At 44.3% G+C, this 19,287-nt stretch overlaps 1 protein-coding gene across 2 annotated transcripts; it reads right to left on the reverse strand.

Moving 5' to 3' along the window:
- Nucleotides 1-13,751: 13,751 nt before the first annotated feature.
- LOC123053088 (U-box domain-containing protein 9) lies at nucleotides 13,752-16,794 on the reverse strand. 2 transcript variants are annotated; one of them, XM_044476482.1, is made up of 3 exons: nucleotides 16,424-16,794; nucleotides 16,210-16,311; nucleotides 13,752-15,041 (listed from the first exon to the last, which is right to left on the reverse strand). In XM_044476482.1, exons 1-3 carry the CDS (start codon nucleotides 16,703-16,705, stop codon nucleotides 13,941-13,943), a joined length of 1,485 nt encoding a protein of 494 aa, XP_044332417.1. In that variant the 5' UTR covers nucleotides 16,706-16,794; the 3' UTR covers nucleotides 13,752-13,940. The 2 variants fall into 2 exon arrangements, with proteins under 2 accessions (XP_044332417.1, XP_044332416.1); XM_044476481.1 differs by lacking the exon at nucleotides 16,210-16,311 and having other exon boundaries at nucleotides 16,424-16,792.
- Between the last annotated feature and the right edge of the window lie 2,493 nt (nucleotides 16,795-19,287).

Consider the following 19,287-nt stretch of genomic DNA (forward strand, 5'->3'; position numbering starts at 1 on the left):
TTTACTTATGCTTCATCTCTTGCCATGTTTAACAACATTTAATATTGTTGGGTACATAAAAGAGAGCAAACTAAATAAACACATGTGGTGTTTCGTCAATATGCTCGTTGCATATTGAGCTCCACTTAATTTGTAGTATTATTTGTTGCACTTTTCCATGCCATGACTCATTAAACCGGACATGCATCATACTTGGTTGTGCATCATGCCATGTTTATGCTTGTTGGTTTACCATGTTGTTTGCTTCTTTCCGGTTGTGCTTCTTCTCAATAGTTCCGGTTACGTTGCGATTGTGAGGATTCGTTCGACTACGCCCGTTCGTCTACTTCATGGATTCGGTCTTCTTCCTAGCGGGACTTCAGGCAAGATGATCGTCACCTTGGATCTCACTACTATCTTTGCTATGCTAGTTGTCTCGATGCTATCGCTATGTCGCGCTACCTACCACTTGTTTATCAAGCCTCCCAAATTGCCATGATAGCCTCTAACCTTTTCACCCTTTCTAGCAAACCGTTGTTTGCAATGTTACCGATTTGCTGAGCCCCTCTTATAGCGTTTCTAGTTGCAGGTGCAGTTGCAGGTTGTTCCATGTTTGGGACATGGATATCATGGATATCATGTGATATCACAATATCTCTTATTTAATTAATGCACATATATACTTGGTAAAGGGTGGAAGGCCCGGCCTTTTGCCTGGTGTTTTGTTCCACTCTTGCCGCCTTAGTTTCCGTCATACCGGTGTTATGTTCCTTGATTTTGCGTCCCTAACACGATGAGGGTTTATGGGCCCCTCTTGACAGTTCGCTTTGAATAAAACTCTTCCAGCAAGGCCCAACATTGGTTTTATCATTTGCCTAATAACAAATAAAACTTGCATAGGGACTTTCCAGACCCCGAGGACTTAATCAACCCCCGGGGCCAGTGCTCCTCTGAGTGTTGGTCCAAACTAGAGCACCGTGTGGGACCGCCGCTAGGCAACTTGGGGTATTTGGTTCCTGTATGCTTTGCTCATCCGGTGTGCCCTGAGAACGAGATACGTGCGGCTCCTATCGGGATTTGTCGGCACATCGGGCGGTCTTGCTGGTTTTGTTTTACCATTGTCGAAATGTCTTGTGCATCGGGATTCCGAGTCTGATCAGATGTCCCGTGATGGAGGGTTTGTTGGGGAACGTAGTAATTTCAAAAATTTCCTACGCACACGCAAGATCATGGTGATGCATAGCAACGAGAGGGGAGAGTGTTGTCCACGTACCCTCGTAGACCGAAAGCGGAAGCGTTAACACAACGCGGTTGATGTAGTCGTACGTCTTCATGATCCGACCGATCAAGTACCGAACGCACGTCACCTCCGAGTTCAGCACACGTTCAGCTCGATGACGTCCCTCGAACTCCGATCCAGCCGAGTGTTAAGGGAGAGTTTCGTCAGCACGACGGCGTTGGGAGCAGGTACAGTTACCTCATCAAGTTCTACTTTCCTTCCACTCACTTCTTTCGAGAGAAACTCCTTCTCCAGAAAAATTCCGAATTTAGCAACAAAAGTTTTTTCTTCGGATCTGTGATAGAAGGTGTACCCAACAGTTTCCTTTGGGTATCCTATGAAGACACATTTCTCCGATTTGGATTCGAGCTTATCAGGTTGAAGTTTTTTCACATAAGCATCGCAGCCCCAAACTTTAAGAAACGACAACTTTGGTTTCTTGCCAAACCACAGTTCATAAGGCGTCGTCTCAACGGATTTTGATGGTGCCCTATTTGACGTGAATGCAGCCGTCTCTAAAGCATAACCCCAAAACGATAGCGGTAAATCAGTAAGAGACATCATAGATCGCACCATATCTAGTAAAGTACGATTACGACGTTCGGACACACCATTACGCTGTGGTGTTCCGGGTGGCGTGAGTTGCGAAACTATTCCGCATTGTTTCAAATGAAGACCAAAGTCATAACTCAAATATTCTCCTCCACGATCAGATCGTAGAAATTTTATTTTCTTGTTACGATGATTTTCAACTTGACTCTGAAATTCTTTGAACTTTTCAAATATTTCAGACTTATGTTTCATTAAGTAGATATACCCATATCTGCTCAAATCATCTGTGAAGGTGAGAAAATAACGATATCCGCGACGAGCCTCAATATTCATCGGACCACATACATATGTATGTATGATTTCCAACAAATCTGTTGCTCTCTCCATAGTTCCGGAGAACGGTGTTTTAGTCATCTTGCCCATGAGGCACGGTTCGCAAGTACCAAGTGATTCATAATCAAGTGGTTCCAAAAGTCCATCAGTATGGAGTTTCTTCATGCGCTTTACACTGATATGACCTAAACGGCAGTGCCACAAATAAGTTGCACTATCATTATCAACTCTGCTTCTTTTGGCTTCAATATTATGAATATGTGTATCACTACTATCGAGATTCAACAAAAATAGACCACTCTTCAAGGGTGCATGACCATAAAAGATATTACTCATATAAATAGAACAACCATTATTCTCTGATTTAAATGAATAACCGTCTCGCATCAAACAAGATCCAGATATAATGTTCATGCTTAACGCTGGCACCAAATAACAATTATTTAGGTCTAAAACTAATCCCGAAGGTAGATGTAGAGGTAGCGCGCCGACCGCGATCACATCGACTTTGGAACCATTTCCCACGTGCATCGTCACCTCGTCCTTAGCCAATCTTCGCTTAATCCGTAGCCCCTGTTTCGAGTTGCAAATATTAGCAACAGAACCAGTATCAAATACCCAGGTGCTACTGCGAGCATTAGTAAGGTACACATCAATAACATGTATATCACATATACCTTTGTTCACCTTGCCATCCTTCTTATCCGCCAAATACTTGGGGCAGTTCCGCTTCCAGTGACCAGTCTGCTTGCAGTAGAAGCACTCAGTCTCAGGCTTAGGTCCAGACTTGGGTTTTTTCTCCCGAACAACAACTTGCTTGCTGTTTTTCTTGAAGTTCCCCTTCTTCTTCCCTTTGCCCTTTTTCTTGAAACTAGTGGTCTAGTAATTTCAAAAATTTCCTACGCACACGCAAGATCATGGTGATGCATAGCAACGAGAGGGGAGAGTGTTGTCCACGTACCCTCGTAGACCGAAAGCGGAAGCGTTAACACAACGCAGTTGATGTAGTTGTACGTCTTCACGATCCGACTGATCAAGTACCGAACGCGCGGCACCTCCGAGTTCAGCACACGTTCAGCTCGATGACGTCCCTCGAACTCCGATCCAACTGAGTGTTGAGGGAGAGTTTCGTCAGCACGACGGCGTGGTGACGATGATGATGTTCTACCGACGCAGGGCTTCGCCTAAGCACCGCTACGATATTATCGAGGTGTAATATGGTGGAGGGGGGCACCGCACACGGCTAAGAGATCAATAGATCAATTGTTGTGTCTATGGGGTGCCCCCTGCCCCCGTATATAAAGGAGCAAGGGGGGAAGCGGCCGGCCTAGGAGGAGGGCGCGCCAAGGGGGAGTCCTACTCCCACCGAGAGTAGGACTCCTCCTTTCCTTGTTGGAGTAGGAGAAGGGAAGGGAGAAGGAGAAGGAAGGAAGGGGGCGCCCCCTCCTCCCTAGTCCAATTCGGACTAGTCCATGGGGAGGGGTGCGGCCACCCTTTGGGGCCTTTCTCTCCTTTCCCGTATGGCCCATTAAGGCCCAATACGAATTCCCGTAACTCTCCGGTACTCCGAAAAATACCCGAATCACTCGAAACCTTTCCGATGTCCGAATATAGTCGTCCAATATATCGATCTTTACGTCTCGACCATTTCGAGACTCCTCGTCATGTCCCCGATCTCATCCAGGACTCCTAACTCCTTCGGTACATCAAAACTCATAAACTCATAATAAAACTGTCATCGTAACGTTAAGCGTGCGGACCCTACGGGTTCGAGAACTATGTAGACATGACCGAGACACGTCTCCGGTCAATAACCAATAGCGGGACCTGGATGCCCATATTGGCTCCCACATATTCTACGAAGATCTTTATCGGTCAAACCGCATAACAACATACGTTGTTCCCTTTGTCATCGGTATGTTACTTGCCCGAGATTCGATCGTCGGTATCTTAATACCTAGTTCAATCTCGTTACCGGCAAGTCTCTTTACTCGTTCCGTAATACATTATCTCGCAACAAACTCATTAGTTGCAATGCTTGCAAGGCTTAAGTGATGTGCATTACCGAGAGGGCCCAGAGATACCTCTCCGACAATCGGAGTGACAAATCCTAATCTCGAAATACGCCAACCCAACAAGTACCTTCGGAGACACCTGTAGATCACCTTTATAATCACCCAGTTACGTTGTGACGTTTGGTAGCACACAAAGTGTTCCTCTGGTAAACGGGAGTTGCATAATCTCATAGTCATAGGAACATGTATAAGTCATGAAGAAAGCAATAGCAACATACTAAACGATCAAGTGCTAAGCTAACAGAATGGGTCAAGTCAATCACATCATTCTCCTAATGATGTGATCCCGTTAATCAAATGACAACTCATGTCTATGGCTAGGAAACATAACCATCTTTGATCAACGAGCTAGTCAAGTAGAGGCATACTAGTGACACTCTGTTTGTCTATGTATTCACACATGTATCATGTTTCCGGTTAATACAATTCTAGCATGAATAATAAACATTTATCATGATATAAGGAAATAAATAATAACTTTATTATTGCCTCTAGGGCATATTTCCTTCAGGGTTGTCTCCGCGTATCATGAGCTTGTCATGGGCTAAGTTGGGACACCCCTGCAGGGTTTAAACTTTAGAGAGCCGTGCCTGCAGTTATGTGGCAGATGAGAATTTTTAGTATCCGGTTATAGAGAACTTGACACGAGATCCGAATTAAAATACACCAACCGCGGGCATAACCGTGACGGTCTCTTTTAGAGTAAGGTTGAGAAGAGAACACGGTGGGGTTATGTTTGAACGTAAGTAGTTCAGAATCACTTCTTGATCATTACTAGTTTGCGATCGTTTGCGTAGTTTCTCATCTTACTCTTGTGCTCGTAAGTTAGCCACCATACAATGCTTAGTCGCTTGCTGCAGCCTCACCACTTATCCAATCCTTATGCATTAAGCTTTGCTAGTCTTGATACCCATGGTAATGGGATTGCTGAGTTCTCGTGGCTCACAGATTACTACAACAATAGTTGCAGGTGCAGGTAATGCGATGATAATGACGTGAGAGTGATGTTTACTTGTTTTGGAGTTCTTCTTCTTCTTCTTCTTCGTTGATCTTGGAACAGGTTCCTGGTCGGCAGCCTAGGCTAGCAGGGCGGATGTCGTTTGAGCTTTTGTTTGTGTTTCATCCGTAGCCAGATGTTGTTCTTATGTATGATGTTTTTGATGTATTCTTGTGGCATTTGTCTGCCTTATATGTATCCCCAACTATTATGTAATGGTAGGATGTAATGATATCCACCTTGCAAAAGCGTTTCGATATGCGGCTCTATCCTTGGTGGGACCTTTGAGTTCCTCTCGGATAGGATCATATATTGGGCGTGACAAGTTGGTATCAGAGCCTTACCGACCTTAGGAGCCCCCTTGATTAATCGAACCGCTGCCGTTGTTGAGTCTAGAAGAAAACTATTTTTGAGTCTAGTTATATCGGAGAGTAGGAATTATTTTTACTCCTTAGCCCCTTCGTCGCTCTGGTGAGGAATCATGATGTAGGTGTTTTCCCACTCTTCTATCCTTTTTCACTCAATTTTTTTAGGATCGCGCGGGTATTGTTGGATCGTTGCGATATCATTGTGACAGGGATTCTGTCTTGGTGCCTCTTGACATTTAGGGGTTGTGGCAGTGTCCCGGGGAGTTGAGCTCCAAGGTGTTTTCGTCATAGTGCTTATCGTTTCAGTTCTGGAATACCAGAGGTCGCCGACATCGAAAACACTTCTATACTCTTTTTGGCGAGAGTAGTTTGAAGACACCCAGTACTGGGGAGAGCGATCAGATGTATTGCCACATCTAGTATATCGGATGTTTTCGAAGGTCTAAGGTACACAATTTCCGAGGTTTTCTTGGTTATGTGTTGATGGATGGATACATTTGGAGTGTAGGATTTGTTAGTTGTGTGAGATATTTGTGCCTCCCTGTATCCCCAACACCAGATTGCATAACCAGAAAGTTTCGGGAGTCTTTAGGTGGGAATTCAAGTAGTTACCTAGGTTTATCCTTCCAACAAATGCATGAGGGGTTGTGTATCTGTTTCCGGCTTATTCTGTGAGCCAAACCCTTTGTTTTGTTCTTCAGTTGTGGTATTTGAGTTGCTTCAATGTCAAGTGTTGATTCCATACTTTTCTATCGGAGTGCTAATCCTTGATCATCAAGATTGTCATGTCAATTCTTTTCTAGTCGGCATGCTTCTCTTCAAGTGGATCCGATCATTCCAACATTCGCAAGATCAATTCTCAGTTTTCTCAATGGTGGCCATTTTGTTCGTCCCAAGTTGCCTTTATTTTTCCCACCATCCCACCCTTTTTCTTCAAGGATTCAGATTTCTTAATCATGTATCCTTTTATTTGTGAGAAGTCTCTTCATTCTTTTCCTTCAATGCTCTTACCCGGTGATTCCTCGTGAAGATGCTCAGGAGCTATCAGTGCATCATTCTTTGTTCTATTTTCTTCTCCCGTGGATTCAATTCAAGCTTTAGGTGTTGATCATATCCCTTTCCTTGTTCCAAATGCTTTCCCATGCCGGTGCACCTTATAATCATTCCCCGCTTGCTATTCAATTGTTCCGGAGTGCTGAATATATCTCTAAAGATTCGTGTTTCCACGTTGCATCCATTCAAGCTATTTTGAGGTTGTTACCTCATTCAAGCCATTTAATTCAACCAGTGCAATCTCTCTTTAAAAATCGTTCAACGGTGTTTTCTTTTGAGTGGGCCCTAACCCACAGGTCTTTTCCCAGGATCTTACCCGACTCTCCTAATTTTCCGGAGTTATTCTCAAATTCTTTCAAAGTTTGACGTAAGAATGAATTATCATCAGTCATATGTCTTTCTCCAAGATCTTTCAAATTCTTTTCTTTGTTGGTTCGACCTCTCTATTCTTCATTGTTCTGGAGTGCCTCGCCAATTCCTCATGGTGGTGTTTCTCATCGTCATTGTCAGCGTTGAAGGCCGAAGAATATTTTCTCTTAAATACTGCTCCGCTCTCTTCAAGATTCTTGGTTCAAGCTTCAGGTTATCCTCTCAAGTGTTCCGACCATGAGAAATTCTTTCCACACCCATCCGAAGTATTTCAGGAGTTGTTTTTTATGTTTCGATTCCCCGAAGGCCATCATTCTAGAAGAATTCGTCATTTTTCTGCTCTCGTTTCCCCATTCTTACCGGTGCATTGTTCAAGTATTCTCTAGTCGGCTTGTCATCTCTTCGTTCTTCTGTATCTAAATTCACTCAAGTATCTTCGTTCGTTTTCTAATTCTTCCCGGTGATTTGTTCCCTTTGCTTCGTTTGTTTTCAATTCTATGGTGGTTCATTTGAGATTCCTCTTCCTTTGTTCTCGTATAAATTAATTCATTCTTTCCAAATCCTATCAGTGGTTAGTTGAAGATTTTCCAAAGTTTGCTCTATATCTCTCCTAATCCTTTCAAGAGGAATACGTAGTATGCAAATCCATTGCTTGTCATTAATTTAAACTGATGAAGGATACGCATAATGTAATTCTTCTTCTTGTTTCATCCAAGTGTTTAATCTCTTCTTTTCGAAGTTTGTCCATCCTATCACATTCTCGGTTCGAAGTGTTTTTCATCTTTTCTTTTCCGGAGTGCAAAATTTCCTCGGCCATCTCGTCGGAACCTCCATCTAAATCACTACAAGGCTTTAATCATGTTCTTTTCATCCATCACTTCCTTCTCATCATCCTTTCATTACCGGAGTTCTCATGAAGGCTCAACATGGTGGTTCGTCAAGGGTTCCTTTCATTCTTCAATTGTTCTTCAAGATTTCTCTTGAAGTTAAGATCCGCCAAGCTATACTCTAAAATAAACATGGTGCTCAACACATGTTTTGTTTTGAGGAGTTCAAGCATTCTTCACCTTGCATCCGAAGTGCACTTCTTTCTATCTTATGCTTTGTGGTGGTGTTATGTCATTCTTGACAATTTCTCTTCGTGATTCAAAAGTTGTTAGGAATGAGATATTTTAAGACCATTGTTTTCTCCTCGTTCAGGAGATCCTGTCTATCAATCAATCTCTTCGTTGGAGTTATCTTGTGTCATATTTCACCTAAAGCCTTCCCTAAGGATTGTGCTAATTGTGGCGCTTATCTATGATCCAAGTTTTATCCTATCCTCTTGGTGAAAGAAAAATTTTCATCTCTTCATTGGTCTCAAGCAAGCAATTGTTTTAGTTAGTGGCAGAATTTCCCCTCTAGTTTTGAAATGTTTTCATAGGCCCACGAGGAGTATACCATTTGATTGTTGATTCTTCAACAACCCCGTTCAATCCTTCTTTTTAAGGATGCTTTCTCAAATTCATTTGAGGTAGAACATGTTCTTTTCTTCTCCGTTCCTTTCATTCCATTCTTTCATTTCTTCCGGAGGCATTGCGATGTTGCTCCCTTCGACCCATCATCTTGTTTTGTCAAGATCATGTTCTTTTATTGCTTATCCATTTAACCGGAGTGTTGTGTATATCATTCCACTTTTAACCGGAGTCTCATCCAAGTGTTTTCATTTTGCCAAGTTCATATTCTATTCCTTCCATTTTCTAACCGGATTGTTGTCGTAATTGTTCCTTTATCGTTCCTTGTACATCTCGTTTCAACCAGAGTGCTTGCATGTACTTCTTGTCCATTGTAAGCCTTTTCTTATGTCTTTCAACCTACAAGGTTCTCATAGTGTTCCTTGTTTCCGTTTACTACGGAGTGCTCTCAATTTTGTTCAGCTCCGTCGTGTCATTTCTTCAAGCTTTGCGACCTCTCAAGGTTCGTGGTTTCACTCGTTTGTCAAAGAAGCAATCCGTTTCTCTCCGATGCCATCCTTAGATCTCGGGACGAGATCTCTTGTAAGTGGGGGAGTGTTGTGACGACCCGAGACCGACGCTCCAGACGCCTTCCAGTTATTGTTCGTTGTCGCTGTGTTTTTATTTTGCTTGTTGCATTTCATCATGTCATCATGCAAATTGCATCTGCATGTTTTCATAAAGCTTGCATCCGTTCGTAGCTGCCACGTCCCCCTGCCTTTGTTGACCGTTCTGAGACCACTCGGGTTTCGTTTCCCTCTTGTGTGACCGCCTAACCAACCTTTTTGCCTGCCTACATACCCAGTTGCAACCTGTTCGAAACTTCCCCGAACCCGAACCGGGCAGTCGTTACCGATGGGTCCGGATCATCCCCAAACATCCCTAAAATATCTTCGGTTATTTGTTTGAACGCCCATAGCCTATTTTTCTCGACCGCACGATTTTGATCGGAGGTTCCATGTCTAGCCTAATTCATCTCCCATCACTATATAAACGAAGCTAGTCCAAATCTGAGCAAACCCTAAAAATTAGGACACTTGTCCCATCCCGCCGCCGCCAGCATCTCCCACCTCGGGATCCTTCCATTCCTCCACCCACCAATTAGCTTCTGATTCCCTTGATCCACCCGTCCAGCCTCGTCTCGCTCCCTCGCACCTACAAGGCGTCGCCCCCTGAACCTGTCGGTTTTCCTCCGCTACAACGAGCCGGAGCGCTCTTCTCGCTCATCCGCATCGATCTGGTCGCCAGCCAGCTCTGTTGACTGTGCTCGCGTGGACCAGGCCTCGACCGCCTCCAACCAAGCCGCCAAGGCCCAACGCGCCGTCCCCTCCGGCTTGTCTCCACCCCCTCCACCGACTGGGCCGAGCCCGTGGTGAGCAACCTGCAGCCCAGCCAGCCTGTTGACCTGTTGCAGATTCAGCCCCGTGCCATGTTTTTCTACGTGGACGATTTTTCCTATTATCCAGAGGACGCTAGCTTTTCAGAAAACCCCCTAAGCTTCATGCATATAATAACTCATGAACTATGCATCATATGTAGAAACTTCATATATATAAAATGCTTAGAATTTCATATAGTTTCACAATATCCAACTTTCATCCATGATAAAAATGTTTAAAATGCTATTTGCATTTAATTTGCTAAATGTCATGTTAAAATGATTTATTTCGTAACTAAATAACCGTAGCTCTAAATTTAATAAACTTGATATGTAAATGGGGTAGAAAAAGGCATAGATTAACATGGTGCACTTACTTTTTCTGTTTAACAACTCTAAAATATGGTTTAGGGCAGAACAGTACCAAATTCAAAATATGCATATGAGGATTTTCCGAAATTGTTGTTTGTTATTTCCGACCTCATTTAAACTTGCATAAATGTGTAGTTTACTTATGCTTCACCTCTTGCCATGTTTAACAACATTTAATATTCTTGGGTACATAAAAGAGAGCGAACTAAATAATCGCATGTGGTGTTTCGCTGCATATTGAGCTCCACTTAATTTGTAGTATTGTTTGTTGCACTTTGCCATGTCATGACTCATTAAACCGGACATGCATCATACTTGGTTGTGCATCATGCCATGTTTATGCTTGTTGGTTTACCATGTTGTTTGCTTCTTTCCGGTTGTGCTTCTTCTCAATAGTTCCGTATGTTGCGATTGTGAGGATTCGTTCGACTACGCCCGTTCGTCTACTTCATGGATTCGGTCTTCTTCCTAGCGGGATTTCACGCAAGATGACCGTCACCTTGGATCTCACTACTATCTTTGCTATGCTAGTTGTCTCGATGCTATCGCTATGTCGCGCTACCTACCACTTGTTTATCAAGCCTCCCAAATTGCCATGATAGCCTCTAACCTTTTCACCCTTTCTAGCAAACCGTTGTTTGGCCATGTTACCGCTTTGCTCAGCCCCTCTTATAGCATTGCTAGTTGCAGGTTGTTCCATGTTTGGGACATGGATATCATGGGATATCACAATATCTCTTATTTAATTAATGCACATATATACTTGGTAAAGGGTGGAAGGCCCGGCCTTTTGCCCGGTGTTTTGTTCCACTCTTGCCGCCTTAGTTTCCGTCATATGTTCCTTGATTTTGCGTCCCTAACACGATGAGGGTTTATGGGCCCCTCTTGACAGTTCGCTTTGAATAAAACTCTTCCAGCAAGGCTCAACATTGGTTTTATCATTTGCCTAATAACAACTAAAACTTGCATAGGGACTTTCCGGACCCCGAGGACTTAATCAACCCCCCGGGCCAGTGCTCCTCTGAGTGTTGGTCCAAACTAGAGCACCGTGCGGGACCGCCGCTAGGCAACTTGGGGTATTTGGTTCCTGTACGCGCTTCGCTCATCCGGTGTGCCCTGAGAAAGAGATACGTGCGGCTCCTATCGGGATTTGTCGGCACATCAGGCAGTCTTGCTGGTTTTGTTTTACCATTGTCGAAATGTCTTGTGCATCGGGATTCCGAGTCTGATCAGATGTCCCGCGATGGAGGGTTGTCTCCGCGGATCGTGAGCTTGTCATGGGCTAAGTTGGGACACCCCTGCAGGGTTTAAACTTTCGAGAGTCGTGCCCGCGGTTATGTGGCAGATGAGAATTCTTATTATCCGGTTGTAGAGAACTTGACACCAGATCCGAATTAAAATACACCAACCGTGTGCGTAACCGTGACGGTCCCTTTTCGAGTAAGGTCGAGAAGAGAATACGGTGGGGTTATGTTTGAACGTAAGTAGTTCAGGATCACTTCTTGATCATTACTAGTTTGCGATCGTTTGCGTAGTTTCTCATCTTACTCTTGTACTAGTAAGTTAGCCACCATACAATGCTTAGTCGCTTGCTGCAGCCTCACCACTTATCCAATCCTTACCCATTAAGCTTTGCTAGTCTTGATACCCATGGTAATGGGATTGCTGAGTCCTCGTGGCTCACAGATTACTACAACAACAATTGCATGTGCAGGTAATGCGATGATCATGACGTGAGAGCGATGCTTACTTATTTTGGAGTTCTTCTTCTTCTTCATCGATCTTGGAATAGGTTCCTGGTCGGCAGCCTGGGCTAGCAGGGTGGATGTCGTTTGAGTTTTTGTTTGTGTTTCATCCGTAGCCAGATGTTGTTCTTATGTATGATGTTTTTGATGTATTCTTGTGGCATTTGTCTGCCTTGTATATATCCCCAACTTTTATGTAATGATTCTCTCTCAAAAAAAAACTAAAAAACTATTATGTAATGATAGAATGTAATGATATCCACCTTGCAAAAACGTTTCAATATGCGGCTCTATCCTTGGTGGGACCTTCGAATTCCTCTCGGATAGGATCACATGTTGAGCGTGACAGTAGGAATAGTGTTAATTGTGTTGTGTTGTTCATATGTGATGTCTGTTGTGAAGTGTGCTGCATTTGAATGGTAAGACCACCGAGCAGAACAACTACGTACACACAACCAAACAACTGCGGTTTGCATCTGCTCACCCCTAAAACACAAATGCAGGCCACCAAACAGAAAGCATAATATGGCCGGCTACTGATGCAATGCAGGCTGTCAAATGATGTGCATAATATGGTTTTGAGCCTGCATTAGCTCAATCAGACCCAGTTGAGTCACATATGCAAGGGGCCGAAAAACAGTGCACGATACCAAACACGACCGTGATGTCATCTACAAGCACATTTGTCGGCAACTTTAATGCAGCAACACAGGTTTTAGGTAAACCGTGTATGAACTCAATGGTCTTCTTGTTTTCATTTCTGCTCCGGAGTGTATTCGGGAGACCCTATGTAATATGTTTGTTTAATCAACAAAATACCAACGGAGAGCAGCAACTGCAATCTTAAGAATTTCGCCAATCATACGGATTTCATTGGTCTCAAACTGGAGCTACAAACACCATGTGTAACAATCAATCTATACAAAAATGGAGTTCGGAAATAGAGAAATAATCATACGGATTTGCGTTTTCAATTGTCTCAAACTGGAGCTACAAGCCTACAAACATCATGTGTAACAATCAATCTATACAAAAATGGAGTTCTGAAAAGGAAAAACAACAAGTGGCATCTTTCTGTTAAACCAAAGTGCTGTAAACTACTCCCTGTGTTCACAAATATAAGATGTTTTGATTATCTCAATATGGACTACATACAGGAGAATGAGTGAACAAACACACTAAAAATAATGTCTATATGTGTCCGATTCAGAAAAAGTTAGAACATCTTATATTTGTGAATGGAGGGAGTACATACCAGGAAACATATCTCACAAGCATAAATTATTCATTAAATCGTTTTCTTCGTTGCAGGTTACCATTCACACTACCAGACCGCAACCAAAAAGTCCAAACAGCAAGATTTCTGCAAGTGACATTGGCACACCAGAGAAAAAGGATTTGCTGCTGTTGTACGTAAGTCATAACTGCTTCTCTCGCAATCTGAAATCGCTGATTACACGATATCACAAGATTTAAGGTAGTCTACAATGCCCCCCAACATGTTCTGATTATTTGATAGTACTATCTAGCAGCCAATGGTAGTTTTCTATTATAATAGGTTTAAATGTTTTTCTTGGAAGGAGATTTAAAGTGATATTCTCAATTGTATAAAAAAACTGACTAATGCAGGCTGGCAAGGGGTGTTACAGCCAGAGAGATTCTTAGTATGAAAGAAAAGAACCAAGGAAACAAAAATATTAGTTCTCCCCATTCCGCAAATACTACTATGGGGAAAGCCTTACCTTCGACATTCCGGGGAAAATTCACGACGCTGTATTTTTCAAATGAACAAGAGCTGTCTGTTCCAGTGAGAAAATCCTTTAGCACTAGCTTTGCATCTATACAATGCCTATATACTGAAAAGGAAGATGGCTCTGTATGTATCTCAATATGTACACCAACTGAACATCCTCCTTGTTCCCTCCAACTACATCTCTGTTGCCGATCCTAACAAGAACTATGCCTGTTGTGCATGTGCATGTTTTTTGTTTTCTTCATCATCTCCAGGATGGCGGCAGCCTTCCTCCTTGCTCTTGGAGTCCCATTCTGTGCAAGAGAAGCCAGTGAGCCATTTGTATTCTCGTCTGTCTCGATCTCTTTCAGCTTTGCCCTATTGTACATACAGATTGAGAAGAGGACTACCGCCGCGTTCTCTTTGCTGCGCTTGCACTCACTCTCCCTCATTGCTTGGAGCATACAAGTGGCACCACCAAACTCTATCATGAGCTCTACCATGTCATAGTTGCTTGACAATAAAGCAAGTATAGCCAAGAATTCCTCCACAAGAGACTGATCTCCGATGGCTCTGATTGCCACATCGACGATCCCACCCCTTGTAGCTATTGATCTGTTCTCATGGAGCATACAAAGATTGAAAATAGCTGATGCCGCATCTTTCTTTGCTATGATGCTGCCATGTTCAAGAAGATCAATCAAAGGTTCAATTGCCCCTAACTCACCAATCTTCTCCTTGTTGGAGTCAAGAGCGGACAGAGTGAAGATGGCAGCTGCCGAATTGCTGCGGCTCCCCATGTCTCCTGATTTTAGTGCCCATATGAGAAACGGGATTGCTTCTGGGTCATCTCCAATTATTTTCTTATTGCTATCATGTAGTGAAAAGTTGAGAATTATAGTCACCATGTCCTCCACTACTTGTGGATCATTTTGTAATCCTGGGTTAGAAAACCGTGCAAAGGTCATTTGTGATATGGAATCTGGCCTCTCTTCTAAAACAGCTCTAAATTCACTGCTGCGCTTGGTAAGGAGCCGAAGACCCTTAATTGCTTGCTTCCGTTCAGTACTGTTTGATGATGAAGTTATCTTGTTGAATATTTCATCAAATGTTCTCTGCTCACTGTTGCAAGTATGATCTTCCTCCTGGTTCTCAAGTGGTGAAAGGGCAAACCCATTCTCCGTGCACCACTCTGCTATCAGGCTCCGAATGAGGAGGTTAGGAACCAGAGTTGTGTTTAAGAGCACTTGCTGGGTCTGCGGGCACATCTGGTTCCCTGCACTAAACCACTCCGCGATGTAACGACGATCGTAGGTCTGCATTGGAGGAAGATCAATGGGTCATATTTCTTTAACTAAACACATAAGGTCTCACAAAGACTGATGAATGTACTAGAGATTTTTTAATCTAGATAATGTAACATATATGTCGGCTATTTATTTTCCTTGAGACTTCCAGTCAAAATTGTCCCCATATGAAACATGAATACTTCCCTCGATGCTCATAAAATTCAAAACATGCCAACAATGTGAATTGCATTTACTTTGGCTGGTCCAAAGATGACTGAGTTGAAGAATTCACACTAAATCTAGCATTGGGGAACAGCTATAGTACAGACATAGTATAATATGTCACATATCCAACACCCATGTGGCGTCAATGTGAAAAGGCATCTTAAGTCACATGCTTCACATGGTCAAAGCCTGAAGTTTCTAGGGATAAAATATTATTGTTCACTGAACTTTTGGGGAAAAAATGCATTGCAATTTGGGTGATACCTATGGAATAAATATTACTCCCTCCATTCCTAAATATAAGACCTTTTAGAGATTCCACTATGGACTACATACGGAGCAAAATGAGTGAATCTACACTCTAAAATATGTCTACACTCTAAAATGAGTGATTCTACACTCTAAAATATGTCTATATACATCCGTATAAAGGTCTTACATTTAGAAACGGAGGGAGTACATGGGAACAAAATTCACTTCCAACAATGATTCAAATCCACATGTTTCACATGTAAGAAATCACCAATTACATGAGTTGAATGAAATAAGATCTTACTCTACAGCTTTTGAATATTTTATGTAATTGTGATTGCAATGAAACAAATAGATGCGAAATTTGCAGTTCTTCCATTCACACATCCCACCATTCATCAAACTATAATAATCCAAATCTGTACTGTTAATTATGCCGGGATGCAACAAAAAGTACTCAGAATATGTACCGTTAATTAATCGTACAAAATAATCAAAATATAAGCAGAGCTGCCACTACGCAGTATTATATAAGATCCTAATCTTCAGAAACCTGAATATACAATTGTGACATCCGCAGATGACCAATTCACATACTGCAAGCATTCTGCTGTTGATCCAATCCAAAGCATGGATGCCGCTGATAAAAAAATTATATTGAAGCTGAACAACGTGTTCAAGTGTTTCGATTATGGTGATACATTCCGGCGATTCGCACCAGGAATGAAGATTCAAGAACAGTAATTAAGTGATCACATTTATGTTCAATAACTGAAAGTTTTAAACCATAACGATAGGAAATCCTGAGCACCGACATTTGCTGCCAGGAGTCAAAAGAACATCAAGAAAACCGCATATGAACGAACACAATGGTGAATCCAAAATAACAAGGAACACCCCGGAATTAGCAAAAGAAGCGCGACGGTCCTCACCTGCCCAGACTCGACGACGACGGGATCCCTCATGATCTTGGACGAGATCGGGCACAAGAACTGCGCCGGCACGGACTCCGCCTCGTTCGCGGATCGAGTCTCCTCTCCGGGGGCACCCTTTCGGCTCCCGCCGACTTGCGCCTCCCTGAGCGCTGCGAGAGCCGCGGCCGCCTCGTCGAACGCCTCAGCGCCGGCACCACCGGCGGTGATGGTGGCCACGAGTCTCCGCAGCCGTCTTCGTAGCGCCGCAGCCTCCTCCTCCGCCGGCGGCGGCTTCGCCATTTCTGGGGGAAGGCGTGGGATGCGTGCGCCGAGCCGCTGGGTTGGGAGAAACGGGTGGGAGGTTTTAATTAACTAGCAGGTTTCTGTGTAGGCCCGTTGCCGCCCCGGCTTTGCCACGTGTGCTGTGCGGATACTTCACTGTAATTGCTGTGCTCAGTAAACGGTTGGTGGACAAGACGACCTGGCTACCGAGTCGGTACCGACTACCGTATGGTCCAAGACGCTGTTAACCGGCCTGAGCACATCGAGTGCGAGCATAAGGTCATCTTCAAAGCTAACCTGCAAATTTGCTCAGCATCTGTTTTAGTAGACACATATATAAGGGCTGGTCATCCAACACTGTCTGCATATATTTTAATTATTATTTAAACTAAACAGATGAAATTCATGTAAACATGACGGATTATGTAAATTGGGCAAAATTCATTACATTTTGAATATTTTTCGTATAAACCGGACGAAATTCATTATATATTTCACATAAACCGGACTAAACTCTACTCTAAACCTAATCTAAGATCGTCGTCGCTCGTTCCCCGTGTCCGGCTACGAGCCCCGAGAACTGAAACTCCGGCTATTGCCTTCGCCTTCTCCGGTTCCGCCTCGACGCTCTCCAGCTTCGTCTCCGGAGCCCGGGAAGTGAAGTTGTCCGCCTCCACATCGCCGTCATGCGGCTAATCGGCCAATGATATTCAGCCCACCAAGCTTGGCTTCAACGGGGAGGGAAAGAGGGGCAGCCTTCTTGGGACCCGAACGACGACGACCTACCATGCACTACTCTTCCTCGCTCCTCGCAGCACCTCATGGCGGCGGGGTGCGGTCGGGCTGAAGCTGGCGATGTCCTCCTCGTTGTCGCTCTTGCCCCACACCTCATCCGCCGCCTTGTCGAACTCCCTGTAGGCGGCCGCCAATTCTGCCCGATGGAGGCTGTACCGCCAGCGGTCGCGACGGATCTCGCGGGCGGAGTGGTAGGAGTCGACCAGCGCCTCCTGCTCTACCACGTCCATGTCTGACACGATGGTCGTGCCTGCAACGAGTTGCTCCTCCGCACGCTAGTGCTCCTTGAGGAGGGCGAGGTTGTAGGCCTGGTTGACCTGCGTGTCGGAACGTGAGGAGGCCATGGAGGGTGTGGTGCAGAGAGGAGAAAGGATAGGAGGAGGATGGTTGTGGCTATGGCCGGGGCTGGGGTTTATATAGCGGGTGGATGGCAATGGGCTACAGTGCTGTGGTTAATGGTGGGCGGCAGACGGACGGACGAGTGACGCCGGAGTGGGTTCCTCGGCAACCGCGTACGTTTAATTAAGGGAGGCGGATGACGTTTGAATGCGGAGGGACGTCGTGTGTACCAGGAAGCGGCGTGGGCGGCGCTATTGGCCGGTGCATCGCTTTAATGCCAGGAACAGTGAGAGGTCGCGTCCACTCTGGCCGGGCATGAATACGACACTGACGCTCTGGAGCGGCGCTGACCATTTCGGGCTTGAAGCAAGCGCGGGCGAGGGAGGAGTTAATAGTGGACTAGGACAGTCAAACGCGGGCGTGGCAGTGGTCCCGACGCCCGCAAAGCCCCCTCCCCACTTTGTCTCCGGATTGTAGGAAAACACACGTTTGGACCGTCAAGCGGACCGATACAGGCCCGCGTTGGAGGGCACAACATGTCGGGACCGCGCGGTTCGGACGGTTGCAGGTGGTTTGATGGTCGGTGTTGGAGATACCTTAATACAAGAAACAGTCATCCAACCATATATCTCAGATGTTCGAAAACATTTCAAAATAACTTTAAACAAATCAGATGGTTTTCATGCAAACCAGACGATTTTCATTTAAACCGAACCAAATTGTAACGCCCACGATGCGGCTATATCTCTCACGTGTCGAGGTACGACTTAGAGGCATAACCGCATTGTGGTTTTATCACAAGAAGGGTCATCTTCACACAATCCCATGTAATGAATAAGAATGGGATAAAGAGAGTTGGCTTACAATCGCCACTTCACACAATACTTAAATAAATTCATACATCATCCAAAATAAACACATAGACCGACTACGGTCAAATCCAAAAGAAAAGAAGATAACCCCAAATGCTAGATCCCTGATCGTCCCAACTGGGCACCACTACTGATCATCAGGAAACGAAACATAGTAACGACCAAGGTCCTCATCGAACTCCCACTTGAGCTCGGTTGTGTCACCTGCACTGGTATCATCGGCACCTGCAACTGTTTTGGTAGTATTTGTGAGTCACGAGGACTCAGCAATCTTAAAACCCGCGAGATCAAGACTATTTAAGCTCATGGGTAGGATGCGGTAATGAGGTGGAGTTGCAGCAAGCACTAAGCAAATATGGTGGCTAACATACGCAAATAAGAGCGAGAAGAGAAGTAACGCAACGGTCGAGAAGCTAGAAGTGATCAAGAAGTGATCAAGAAGTGATCCTGAAACTACTTACGTTCATACATAACCCAAACCGTGTTCACTTCTCGAACTCCGCCGAAAAGAGACCATCACGGCTACACACGCGGTTGATGCATTTTAATTAAGTCAAGTGTCAAGTTCTCTACAACCGGACATTAACAAATTCC

Source organism: Triticum aestivum, chromosome 2D (genome assembly GCF_018294505.1).
Source record: "Triticum aestivum cultivar Chinese Spring chromosome 2D, IWGSC CS RefSeq v2.1, whole genome shotgun sequence".
NCBI lineage: Eukaryota > Viridiplantae > Streptophyta > Magnoliopsida > Poales > Poaceae > Triticum > Triticum aestivum.